Here is a 14,350-nt window from a genome sequence, read left to right on the forward strand (position 1 = left end):
TTCCTACCTCGCTGTTCAAACTCACATTGGTGGGCTGCATCAGTCCCAAAGGGAAGGCAATTGAATTAATTTCAGTAAGGCAGACACACAGACAGTTCTCTGGGAGCGAGATGACCTTTTCAGTATCCCCATCATCAATACTTTATTTCAACACATTTTCACCACAGCTGAAAGCCTGTATTCTCAGGAGGAATCAGCAATTTGAGTCAGCCACTGCTTTCATAAGTCAAGCTTTCTTTGTCACGAACTAACCAAATATCACTGTTAGCTGGCCAGGTGTTAGGGCAAGAAGATGCAAAGAAGAAGTTGCAATCCCTCTGATTATAACGCTGCTCTTCTGTCACTCACAGCACAGGTAATAGTCTACCCAGGCATTTATGGAAACATCCTCAATACCCCAAGTTGTGTCTGTAGTATCAATATAACATTTGTCTTGTTAGTTGAAGATAATGGTTTGGCACATGCTATCTCAAGAGGTATGCATGATACAAAGTGACTCTGTTGAGATGTGTGCAAGCAGGTAACAATTAGGCAGCAATTTCTAAGCAAGTGGAAAGCCAAGGAAAAATAAATCTTGGTATTGCTATGTGTATGCATAAGTGGCAATTATTAGAATGTTTTGACCTTTTCTACAAAGCACCAACAGCTCTTTATTAAACATACACCAAGGATAATAAGTAATTAGAATTAAATCACAGATGCCAGGAAACTGTCTTCATTGCTGATAACCCTAGTCACTAACAGTGGAATACTTTCAATTTGATTGATTGCAGCTCCGAAGTTTGGAATGCGTAGCAACTTGAGATTGTGAGGAAGGTTAGATAGTTTATTAGTTTTACTACATCACTTCTTATTGGATTGAAGCCTGGGACATTGTGTCTCAGACACAAAATAAAACCTTAAAAGGTATAAAGATGCAGCCTAAAATAGATTGCAGTATGGAAGGTTGAACTTCCAGTAGCAGAGCACAGCAGCACAAAGCAGTCGGCTTTTCTGGTGTCAGATCTTTCCACTGTGAGAGATTCCTCTGCTGGATTTAAAGACATAAAAAAATGGTTTTCTTTTGTCACTTCCTTAGTATCCCCAGTTAGACCGATCAGATTGAGCTGTTCGTGGATGGTCTTTTAGATACTCACTGTGATGGGGGAGCAGCTTTCTGGCTATACTAATCTCAGATTTCAAATCTTGGTACTGTATGAGCCTCTTGGTATACCCAGGACCAGTGTCCTCTTGAAGCTTTTGCCTCATGCAAGTGCTACAGCTTGCACATCTGCAGAAGGAACAGTGCAAAACTGCACAGAAGAGAAGCTTGATTTCTTGGTGGAACAAAAAAGTTAAATCTCAGGAGGATTAGGAAATGTTCTTTGAGGGCTCGTCCCTTTAGCTTTCTGAGAAGACTATTTCAAAGTAGTGTTTTATGTAGAGTGCATAATAGGCTTGTCTTTGACTCATCTTTTTAAAGGTTTAGTTACTTTGAAGAAAGTTCCCTCCTTTAGTGGTGAAAACCTTTAAAAGCCAAGGAAGTGTGGGTTCAAATCTTTCCTTTCTCGATTTTTCTATAAGATCTGCCTCAAATCCTTTTCTGTTTGTGTCTGCTGGACATGTGCTGATAGTACTACAGAGAGCAATTCTGTGATCAGTGTTAGTCAGCTCCTTGTTTTCTAGAGCAAAGCATCCAATTTTAAAAATTCAGGTGGAAACACTTTTGTTAAGATCACAGAGGCACAGGAGCATTTCCTTAAAAACCTCATTTTAACAGAATACCAAAGCTGCACCTACCTCTTTTGCAGAAAATGGTCCCATTAGGACATTGTACTAAATATTCCTACCTAGAGGTGGACTCCTTGGTAGCATTAGACTTTGCCAGTGCTTAATAATGAAATAATAGTTGCTGAATTGCCTGTTTCACACATATATTGACCTTGGCTACTGCTGCTTCTTTGCCACATCTGAGAATACTGAGTATTTTGACTAATGTACTTGAATGCAAAAATTCATAATCCCATTTTATTGTACCTACAGGCAATGGAAGACCTAGAGGTTCCTTTGCTTCACATAATACTCCTGGGTAGACCTGTGGTCTCTATAACAGTTACCGAGAGGAATAATGGGAAATGCAGCACTTGCATTTACACATCCTCGTATTTTCAGCAAAAGTAGTGAAGATCAGCCACTTAGTCTTTGATAATTGCATGGCTTTGGGAAGTCTTAAATTTTATACATATGTAAATATAGCATTCAGCATGTTATATTACCTGGTACCTTCCTCTTTGCCCCCTGCAGCTTTTCTTTATAGTTTCTTTACACAGTCTTATTGGTGCTCTGAAGGTTGTCTCTCATGTACCATTCCATAAAAGAGGGCTAGGCTAAGATAGTAGTTACTGCAGCCTCATGCTTCATTGCATTAAAAAATTGGAACCTCTGAGGGCAAAATCCTAAAATAAGAATGTTCAGGCCCAGTTAATATTTACTCTGCTTCTGTGTAAGATCCTGATTCCTTTGAATTTGTCCCTTTTAATGTATAAAAGCTTCCAAAATCAGTTGAAGAGAGGCTCTATTGGTTTGTATCAGAATAGGGAAGGTTATACCTCATCTGTTGTTGGACATTTTGCATACTTCCTCATTTGAAGAATAGTTCATCTAATTAATGCAGCACCTTAGGATTTACCAAGAGTATCTGGTGGATACCAGCTGTTGTTGGTACAGAATATGAGATCAACATACCATCACTCTCAGCAGGTAGCACATTCCTTAATTGAGACAGGTGCAAATGAAAGGTTTGGAAAGCATCAATCCAGAATGCCCAATTCAAATTGGATCTTTTTACTTATAAAGGTTAACTCACAGTTTAGGATTTCTAGTCTGAAATGTCTTATTATGTTTTTCTTCTGCTGTCCTGCATCCAGAAGTAGAATCACTTCCTTCTCTGTGTGGTAGAACAGGCTGCCTGACAGTACAGAGGGTTGGGGTTCTACCTGAGCAATATTTTCCACCAGATGGAGGTCTATTACAAGCTTCAGTGTCCTCCCCAGCCTTTATGAATGAACAAAGTCCAAAATAGTCACTTCAGCATCCGTGGCTCTGGAAAGCAGAGGAATTTCAGACTGTCAGGATATCTGAATTTATCTCACACAACATCCAGTATTTTAACTAGTGCATGAAATTTCTTGTAGTTGAAAAACCGCTGTCAGTTCATAGTCCTACACTTAGATCTTTCTGTGGTGCTGGTAATGTTTAACAGAATCTTTGTTATTGATAGCACTTAAGGAGACAAGAAATAATCACTGCTCCAGCAGGAAATCTTACTAGCTCTCAAAAGCTCAGTCAAAATCCTTTTGCTTTTATTCATGATCATAAAAGGTCAACAAATAAATTAACTTTTTTTTTTTTTTTTTCCCCATCCATCCCAAGCAGAGTGATAGGCATTAAGGCTTCATTATTGAGTCTGAGAACCCAACTTAAGCATCACCAAACAGAAGTCACATACAGAGACACATTAGTATTTAAATATTCTGGAGCACGGGCAGAATACAAAGTTGGCAGAGTTTCTCCTCTTTTATAAAAGAACTAATAAACCAGAAACTCGACCACTGTATTTTTAAGGTAGTAATTTGAGCACATTTATTGTATCAGGAAACAATGTTTCTGTGAAGCTGGTGTTACTGTCGTCTGAAGTCTCAGCTCTTCATCTTCCACATCTGTTAAGCACTCTGACAGCTGGCTTGCATGAAGTCACAAATAAATTATTCACTCTTTGAAGAATGATTACATCAGTCAATAGATTTACTTAGGACAGAAAAGAGCAGAAACCAAACTTTCTGCTCAGACTATCTTGGGTTCGCTGTCAATTGCACTCCTTCCTTCTTTGTCTTAAGCAAAAAGTAGTCAAATATCCTGATGTTATCACCTTCTTGAGCTAATGCTTCAGAGCTAAGGTAACTGGGAGACTTCAGTTGCTTCAAAGGAATATTCCACCCTCCCAGCCTGTCTCTTCCAACAGCATATTTCTCAGTGATACAGGTGTTCATCTCTTCTTTACACAGATGACACTCTAACTGATACCAGAATGATTCTGGTAGAAAATAATGTCTGAGGGAAACCTTTTTGGACTTTATTTGAGCATCCTGAACATAAGTCTGGATAGCTCATCAGAGGAGGAAAAATTGAAACTTTCCATCAGCTATATCAGAATGGATCTTTGAGCTCTTTGTCACTTCCTAGCAAGGTGTACACAGGTTTTGGGTTTTTTTTCTAATTGTGCCTTGTTCATGTTCCTTGTGAGTTATTACAAGTTTTCTTGTCTGTTGTTATCAATGTTGTATTTGTGGGGTTTTTTTCCCAAAGCATAATTGAGCTGTCATTTTAATAGAGATATCCACAGTAGCTCCAAGATCTCTATCCAGAACAGATCTAAAAGACTGATTTGATTTTTTGAATGGGTATTTCCCCATGCACCTTACAATTGAATCTTATCTGACATATTGTTTATTCAGTCAATATAATGAAATACTTCTATATTTCACTGTCAATTTTTTTGTTTTAATACTTTCTTATCAACAGTCTTTTTCATCCCACTGTTCATCCATTCCCCCAGATCACTAGGTATATTGGGCAGTGCACATTCTGACACAGATTCTTGGGGAGCTTCCATGGGACTGCTCCCCATTGTGACAACCTGACCATTTGTGGCTGCCTTTTATTACTTACTAATTAACCTGTGAGTCAACAACCTCTTTTATTCCATTGTACATAGTCCCTTTAAGAGCATGTATTACACAAGGGAGTTCATTAAGTTTTCGGATAAAAGTATTGCAGTATATGAAATGTATCCCCCCTTTAATATATTAAATATATATTTGTATTTTTTTATTTAATATATTTTTATATAGTATACATTTATTCTGAATCTATAATGTAGTCTTTTTAAACAATCTTCTTTCTATCTGAAAACATGTTCTCCTTTTGGTTGCTAGTTTTAATAAGTCTTTAAACTTCATCTTTTTAGCATAATACCCTCTTTGAAACTGAGCACTACCACAGAGATTCTTTTTTGCAGCCATTTAAATTTCTTTGAGGATGTTGAACTTGCATACACTGTGGTTGCTGCTGGTCACCAACACAGAGTAGTTGCTCAGCAGAGACATTTTGAATCAGAGCCCTCACACTGCACAGGGCCAAGTCAAATGATGCTTTGTTCATTTGGGATTCTTTGATTGTCTGTTCCAAGAAGCAGTCAGTAAATCTGTTAAATACAGCCTTGGGTCACAGCCTGGTGGGGCAATTGAAATTCCCAGTTTTATGGAGTTTTCTACCTTTGCAGTCTCTCAAATCCTGCAAATAGAGTTTAGTCATTCCAGGCACTGTCACCATTTTTTATCGCTTTAGTGCCCAGTATTTTTCCTGTGTAGGCATGAGATTACTTGAGATGCAATTAACTCTTAGCTTTCTGTAATATGTATCACTGCTTCTTCATCACATGGCACTCATTGCAACATAAGTTGGATCCAGGGATGATGGTAAGTAAAGGAAAATCCTTAAAATATGTGCCAGATGATATCTGCTGTAATTTTTAGTGTAGGTTAGATGAGTAAGTCCTGGTCCTCAATTTAGCACTAGATAACTAGTTACATTTTATTTCTGTTGCTTTCTGAGGCAAGTCTCCAAGTCTTTTGAGACTTAATGTTCTAATGTCATAACATTCAAGCTGCTTGATTCCTAAGCAGTGTGTTGCAAATAGCCTGAAGTTAGTTATTTGTTGGGTTTTTTGTTGTGTTTTTTAAAGGAAAAAAAACCACCACCACCACCAAAAAACTACAAACCCTCCCCCAAAACCCCAAGCCAATATGACAGTGATAATAACATGCCTCTGTGGCTGGATATACTGGAAATATCCAGCCTATAATCCAAGGGGCTAGTGTACCCCTATCCATATGGTTACGGAAATTGGAGAGCTGGTTATGGCTGTAAACAAAATGTCAGTAACTTAATTCACCATTCATTACAAATACAAAGTAAAAAAGCTGCGCAGAGTTTTGCTTGGTATGGATGATTCGTGTGCATGTTCTTTGCAGATAATGCCTGAAGTTTGATGTGGATAAATCATGCAGATGAGAATTTGGTGCAAGCAAATTTTGTGTTTCCCTTGCTGCATTATAAACACACTGCTGTTTCTGGTTAGGTTAGATTCAAAATGTAAATAGCTCCTGCTTTGACCAGGGATATTTAAATTGCCCTATCCAGAACATTTATTTTCACGAATCAAACAACTGAAAAAAACAAGGCTGAGATTTTTCATAAGTTGTTGAATAAACTCAGCAATTATTTTCTGTAACAATGCACTAACCAGTACCATGTTGGAAAACGAACCCCAGAAGCCTTTTTCTCATGGGAAAATTGTGAAATACACTTGTACATAAATGCCAAATGCAGACTTTGTGTTTATAGGGTCACCATTTGTTGCTTAAAGGAAGCTGTTCTTATTTACATGGCAGCTGAACTTCGTCCAAGTATGGCTGCTTTCAGTTAAGTGGCCAGGTTGTTGAGAAGTGATGTATTACTCCTTTATGACACAGACTGTGTGAAAGATTCATACAAAAGAGTGTTTTAAACAAATGAATGCAAATGTAGGGAAGTAATTTATTAAAAATTACTTCACTGATAGCCAAGAATCCTGCTGTTAATTTGAATCATTATATTTAAACAGGATTTGTGTTTGTTCTCTATGTTGCGTAACTTAAAACCAGTTAGACAGAGTATATGGAGATCTTAGTTTAAAATTGTTAGATTGTATTGCTTTCAGTATGGATTTAAGAGAAGATGGAGAGAGCAGCTTGTCTATCCCTCTGCTCTGCCCAGACCAGCATCACTCAAACCATTCCTGTTAGCTTCTTGTCTAAAAGCCTTCAAGGCTGGAGGTTGGACAGCCTCCGCAGGGCTGTCTGTTCCACTAACTAGGTATCCTTACAGTTTGTATGGGTTTCCCTGCCTGATGTGCCTGTGACATTTCAGCTGTTCAGATCCATACGAACAGCCACACCGAATTAGGTTCCTGATCCCAGTTATCTTCTGCCTTTTGCAACAGTGGCTGACTCCAAATGCTTCAGAATTTAAAGAAGTAGAAGATGTGGAGATCTGAGATGATTTGCCTGTTCTGGGTTATCTCATATGTAAATAAGGACACCATAGACCCTAATGCATGAAATGTAATCTCTCTTACAAAATCTGTTAGCACTGCAAATTGAATATTCTTGCTAGCTTTGTACGGTCTTGGCTATGCAATTGTTTTTCCTCTCTTAACATTCTGTGGCAGTGAGTGTCATAGTTTGTTTATGCATTGTATGAAAAGTTATTTCCTTTTATCAGGCTTAAATTTGTTGTCTTTCAGTTGCATTCACTGTCCCCTCTCTTCTGCGTTTGGCAATGTGGAGAACAAAAGCTCTCAACATGTCTCCTCTGGAGTATTCATTATTTTTTTGGTTATATCCCTTCTTCCTAATGTTCTTTTAGAGATGAACAATCCATTTCTTTTCAGTTCTCCTCAAAGGACGTTTTTCTCATCCTTCCCGTAAGCCCTAGTAATTTTGCAATATGTTTTTTTTTGAGATGGTACCACTGTTATTGCACACAGTATTTGAAGGAAACCTACAATGCTGCTTATTTATACCCCGGAATTCTAATAATTTCCCTGCTGTTTTTCATCCCAGTTCATATTCATGTTAACAACTTGTTTACTTTTTTTCTTTTTAAATGCAACCACACTTGGAATTGAAATGATAATTGAGTTGTTTTGCTTTCAACTGAATGTGCTTGAGGTGAATTGGAGGTTTCATCTCCATTATTGAACCCAAAGCTGAGTGTTTTATTGTATTTTTATGGTGAAAGATACGTGCAAGACCGTATGGCTTATTTTGTCTTATGCTGATCTGTTGGACATTTAAATATCGCAGTGCTACTTTTTAATGAACTCTAATTAGGAGCTTGGGCCAGACTGTTGTGAAATTGTATTTAGAGTTGAACTCGGTATATCAATATTTACAGTCACCATAGATCTAGTATTTTCTAGTATTTTCCATGTTTTATCGCATATAACTGTTTACTTCATGCCCTTTCAAAGCTTTTTTCCCAGATGACTTTTCTCCATATGGACAGCTGAAAACACTAAATAAAGACTATCCAAGTAGAAGGCAGTGTTTGCTGCTAGTTTGCCCTTGCAAAATAATCGTGGAAGGGCACAATTGATGAATTAAGCCTTTAAAGGTACTCTTGAATTCTTTGAGATATGATTGCTTTGAAGTAATTTACCTTTATTCACGGGAGACATTCTTTTTTTCTTTATTTTCTATGCTAGACACAAGGGCTATAGATGTCACTGCAACTTGAATAATTGAAATATTCTAGTTTGCACACCCTAATAAATGATGCAACTTAAAGCATGGTGTGCTAGTTTAAATGAGCTTACAGTCAGACATCACCTTTCACATTAACTTCTCAGCAAGTGAAATCAAAGGTAGCAGACAAAGCCAGCAAAGGTTTTGAAAAGAAGATTCTGCAGCTTTTCTTGTTTCACTGAACATATCTCATGAATGTTTAGAGAGCTAAGAATTATTTTTGTTCTTATGTTGCCTGTGATTTCTTCATTCTAACTACCTTACCTAATAGCTTTCACTTAAAAAGGTATACAGGAAAACTCAAAATATTGTCTTTTAAAAGTTGATGTGACTTGAAGAATATTTTTTTGTGAACTTGTAAGTTATTTCTCCCTGTTCTGGTGAAGTGCAAATTAATTTTCCACTGAAGACTTAATGGCCAAGAATCATTTATATTGAGTGCCGCAAGAACATTTTTGTTAATTGAATGTGGTCTAAGAGCATTACATGGCATGTTTTTGCAGACATTGATGAATGTGGAACTGGAAGGCATAGCTGTGCCAATGACACTGTTTGCTTTAACTTGGATGGTGGGTACGACTGTCGATGTCCCCATGGCAAGAACTGCACAGGAGACTGTATCCATGAAAACAAAATCAAGCACAACGGTCAGATTTGGGTGCTGGAGAATGACAGGTGCTCTGTCTGCTCATGCCAGGTCAGTAGAAATAGAAGGAGCTGCTTCTTGCAAGATGGTACTAGGGATGATGGGAAGAATGTTGTGATTCAAGTGAAATTCCTGTTTTAGCTGCCTTGTCAGGTAATATATCTGGTGCTACAGAAAAATGGTATTATATATTATACATGGTTTTGGGGAGAGCTCTCTCCAACCTGCATGAGCAGAACTTTCACATGAGGTTTATTATGGAAAGACAATAGTGCTATTTTGTTAACAGAGATGCCACCCATGTTTTCTGAGTGGGAGTAGCAGCATTTTCATGCAAAGAAGCTGTCTGTCTAGACACATATTGGAGCTGGTGACTGATGCCAGTATCTTTAACAGATGGCTACAAATAGAAGTAGGTTCTGTATCTGCAGACTATTTCAGCTTAACTTTCTCAAATGTTTCCTGTGAGAGGCTTGATCACAAGCTAAATGCTGATGCAGAATAAATGCCCAATACACGGCTGACAAAGTCCTGAGCATTTCAGCAGCTCAGGTTTCATGAGCATTAATTTAATTTCAGATTATCTATCATCTTTCTTGTGAGAATAATTACAGAAGGGAGGGATTGATCTGGAAGTTTAAAGCAAGACTTGACTAGCATCCATATGAGAATGAGATAAACTTAGTGCAAGCCATTAAAATTTGACCCTTGGGAAAGACACTCTTGGGTTTTATCACCTTAAGGGAGAGCTGCCTGAAGATTGGTTGTATGAAGGATGTATGTAAGACAACATGGTAAATTTGTGGCAGTTATTCAGTGTGCATTGTGGTTTCTGCTTCTGTTTGAATTGTATTTTGACAAAGAAATGGTATAGTGAAAAAACTTGTGAGCTGCTGGTGGCTTACAGTCAAGCCAAAAAATCAGATTATGGTACCAGCACTGCTGGAATTTTGTGGATTTTTGCCATTGCTCTGTCTGTCTTTCAACAACAGAGTGGATACGTGATGTGCCGACGAATGGTCTGTGACTGTGAAAATCCCACTGTTGACCTCTTTTGCTGTCCTGAATGTGACCCAAGGCTCAGCAGTCAATGTTTACATCAGAGCGGGGAGCTTTCCTATAACAGTGGTGAATCCTGGATACAGAACTGTCAGCAGTGTCGCTGTTTGGTAAGGCTCCTTGATTACAGCAGGAGAGACAGGAGGGAAAAAGGGTATGAGATATTCTGATCTGTGAATAGTTAATTTTCACGCATTAGCATCCATTTAATTTCCCCTGGAGTATGTGTGTAATCAAAATCTGTTTTTCATGGATTTTAGTCAGTATTATGAAGTTCCAGTCAAAAATGCATTTTGACACAATAGGAGTAATATAAATTATTCAATCATGAAGATTGTTTTAGCAAAGGGTGGAGGTCATTTGGATATAGCACCTACACAGCAGCACTCATGTGTTCACTTATTCAAAGACCGATGAAGCTGAGTAAGGAAATTCTAAATATGTATTTGTTATCACAGTTGATAATTTCAAAGATGCTGATAGACTAAAATTTGTTTATTCATTCAGGCATTTTTAGTAACAGAAAAAATAATACAACTTGATGCCTTTTTCAAAACAGTGAAATGAGGTTGGAAAAAAATAAAATCTGTTAAAGTTTGTAATCTTTTTCCTAGGCATGCATTTCAGAGTCTGAGCAAAAACTACTCTGAATAATGCCACTCTGGAAGTTTCTATGACAGAAAAAATCCCAAGATAAAAATAACTAGCTTTTATCACAGGTCATCTCCAAATGTAAATCCTAGTCCATCTAGCAGCTTTGCCTTGTCAGAGTACCACGAATAACAGCCAGAAACCAATTTCTGTAGACACTGTGCTTTCAGTGTTACCATTGCTAAAATTTAATGAAATAGATTCCCAGGTGCTTCATTAAGTGTCTTAAAAACAAACCAAAACAACCTACAGTTTGGGATCTCGATAGATGGGGGCTTTTTTCAAGATGTTACTTCTGTAACTAAAGCCTGCTTTCTTTCAATTGTCAAGGATTTTTTTGGTGACAGTATATTGTCTACTCCTTGTACTGTCCATCAATGCAAACATAAATTGAAAGAAATACCAAGATCAAGGAGTGGTTTTAAAGATCGCTTTCATTCTAACTATCAGGTGATTCAAAAAGGGGAAAATTCACCCAGATGATAATTTTGTAAAAGTAACTTGACAATACTTTCTACAACAAGAAGAGTAAATCTGGAGCTATTGCAAATCCCTGGGAATTTTTTTCAGCTTTTGCTGTGGAGATACTGAACCCCTCATTCTCAAAACCTTAGGTAGAGCTTTTGTCAGTAAACTTCTTTCCAAGGCACAAATTCTCTCTGCCCCACTTCAAGACAGACTACTGTCTGTGCTCAAATGAGGTAAATAAACTGAAGGTCAGAGATGGACCTGTTCCAGAAGAAATATGCGTTAATGACTTCTCTGAAGTCTTTTTTTTGACCAATAAATCTGAAACTTTGGTCTTCGACCAGAGTTGGAGGGAAGCTGACCCCAACTTCTAGTAACTGATGTGAACAATTAGACATCTATAGATTTACGTACAGGAATACAGTAACTTCCCCCAAGAATATTCTGGCCCAACACAGGTCTCTGCTCTGACTTTTTCATACCCTGGCTGTACTAAACCCATCATGCAGGAAGTGTGATTAAGTTTGGAAGTTCAGGTATTCTGATTGTAACATCCTAAATGGATGGTAAGTTGGTGGAGGTCTTCTCAGTGGAAACACACTGGTGTTCCCTGTTACACTGAGCTGCTGGCAGCTTGGCATACTTATTCCAGCTAATGCATTTGTAACTGTGAAAGATAAACTCTAGGCCATCCAGAGGTCAATTTGGAGGCTTTTTGTGACAAACAGTCAGAATTGAAGTAACAACTAGGTGAAACCTGCTATTTGGAAGCACTTTTGCAGTGCAGTCCTGTTAAGGCTTCTGTCACTTGCAAAAGCAGGACTTCACAAGGACAGGTCCATATTCTCCATTGCATGATATTTGTGGAGAATTGCCAGCTGCAGTTTGATGTAGAGTGTATTGAAGGAAGTTAAATCTAATACACTTCCTGAAGAGAATGCAGAAAATGCACTCAACTTGCTGTGTTTCTCAAATACCAGTGTTCTCCGCACTGACTTCTGAATAGGACCAGATGGGCAAAATTAGCCGGCTAAGAAAAATAATGCTGATTCAGATGACTGGATGATGAAACAAAACAAGAGCTAATATTCTTCTCTTGTTGCTCATATTGTAAACAGCAAGGTGAAGTTGACTGCTGGCCTTTGCCATGCCCAGAGGTGGATTGTGAATTCAGTGTCCTCCCTGAAAACGAGTGTTGCCCGCACTGTGTCACTGACCCCTGCCAAGCAGACACTATTCGCAATGACATCACTAAAACCTGCCTGGATGAAACCAATGTCGTTCGCTTCACTGGATCTTCTTGGATTAAGCATGGCACAGAGTGCACCCTCTGCCAGTGTAAGGTAAAGAGCATAAAAATTAAGCCGAGATGCTTATATCCCAGCAGGACTGGTCAATGACCAGTTGGTGTCTACACTTGTTTTAAAGTAGCAGAGATAAAAGTAAGAGTGTTCAGCTTAGTCAACTTTACTCTTATGTGTCCTAGAAGGATGGTTTAATGTGCTAGCAGGTCAGAAGCAGGCCAACAGATAATAGTGTAGTGTGCTGGAGACACAGCAGTGGGCTTTGCTTTTTCATCAGGATAGCTCAATTTAAGTTTGATCGCAGTTCTTACTATATAGCTCCATGCTATCTTGGAAACATATGCAGTAACACGTTGGTATGTAAGTCCAGGTTTCACACAATAAATTGTTCTGTGTGATACTATAGCGTCACCAGAAGTGATCAAATTGGTTTTTGAGAAGAGTAATTGTTTTGAGAATTAAGGGACTAATTATATGGTTACATACCTTTATTGCTTTAAAATTAGTTATATATTAATTTTAAATTATTAATAATATTTAAAATTAATATTAATAATAACATTAATAGTATAAAAAACAATGTTTAAAAAATTTTATAGTTTTCGTAGTCAAAGGAATTCCTTGTCTGAGGAGAAAAGTTAATGGCTATGGGCTATGAATTCTGGCATCTCTTTTTAAAGGTGCAAAAGGAGGTTAAAATAAATCCTTCCATTAAAAATAAGCCTGTAAGGTGAACTGTTTTCTCCACCATTCAATACTGAAGAATGACAGTGTTTCTACAGTAGCCAAGGAGAGACAGCAGGATTCATCCATAGATCTTTAATTATTACTGAAATTCACAGTTGATTTTGGTCCTTAGTCTATGACCTTCCCAAGCAAGATGCTTCCCAAGCTCAAGCACATCATACAATTGATTACTTTGAAAAGTTTCTCACAAAAAAATAGTCTAACTGCAACACCTCCTTCTGGGAGAGATGGGGAGTAACTGATGATATAGCAGAGCTGTCAAGTGCCACCTTCTTTTTCCATTTTGCCTGATTCAATACTGTGTGCAACAGCAGTTTTTGCTGTGGGACTCTTCATAGGGACTGTAGCGATAGTACAAGGGGAAATGGGTTCAAACTGAAACAGGGGAAGTTCAGGTTAGATGTAAGGAAGAAGTTCTTTACTGTAAGGGTGGTGAGGCACTGGAACAGATTGCCCGAGGAAGTAGTGAATGCTTGATCCCTGACAGTGTTCAAGGCCAGGTTGGACAGAGCCTTGGGTGTCATGATGTGGTGTGAGGTGTCCCTGCCCATGGCAGGGGGCTGGAACTAGACAATTTTAAGGTCCTTTCCAACCCAACCCATTCTCTGATTCTGTGATTTGGTGGAGTGGCTAATGGTTAGAAAGCTAGCTGCTGTCCAAAGGATGCTGAAACAAGCTTATGTGCGAAGCCCATGCTTTTGGGGTACATAACTGGTGGCATACACCAACTCCAGTGCTAGAAGTTACTTTTTGCTTGGGCAAGTTGCTGAGGCTTATGTTTATCTGTTTTCCCATCTGTAAAACAAATAGGTGTGATTCTTCTCTAAAGTGCTTTTGAGATTCAGTGATGGGAAGTATGTTCTCATTGTTGTACTGCTAATCAATGGCAATGCAGAAGCTGTGTATCAGTTCTGCTGATGGCCACCTGTGTACTGCTCCCATCTGCCCTTTCCTCTTAAGCAAAGACTTAACCTTAAGCATCAACTAATTTGTATCCAGTGTAAACACATACACAGACTAATAAAATCCATCACTGCATTGTGAACGTATGTAAGTTTAAAACAGCTACTCTTCCAAACCCCACAGTT

The 14,350-nt window shown here is 38.2% G+C and overlaps 1 protein-coding gene across 1 annotated transcript in view; it reads left to right on the top strand.

Moving 5' to 3' along the window:
* Positions 1-14,350, top strand: part of NELL2 (neural EGFL like 2) — a gene marked incomplete at both ends in the record, with an annotated part of 153,296 nt that overhangs the window by 137,860 nt on the left and 1,086 nt on the right. The window contains 3 exons of the mRNA XM_080634423.1: positions 8,891-9,084; positions 10,026-10,202; positions 12,330-12,554. Coding sequence (XP_080490549.1) covers positions 8,891-9,084; positions 10,026-10,202; positions 12,330-12,554 — 596 coding nt within the window. The remainder of the gene's footprint in view (positions 1-8,890; positions 9,085-10,025; positions 10,203-12,329; positions 12,555-14,350) is intronic.

Source organism: Psittacula echo (genome assembly GCF_963264785.1).
Source record: "Psittacula echo genome assembly, chromosome: 1".
Taxonomy (NCBI): Eukaryota; Metazoa; Chordata; class Aves; order Psittaciformes; family Psittacidae; genus Psittacula; species Psittacula echo.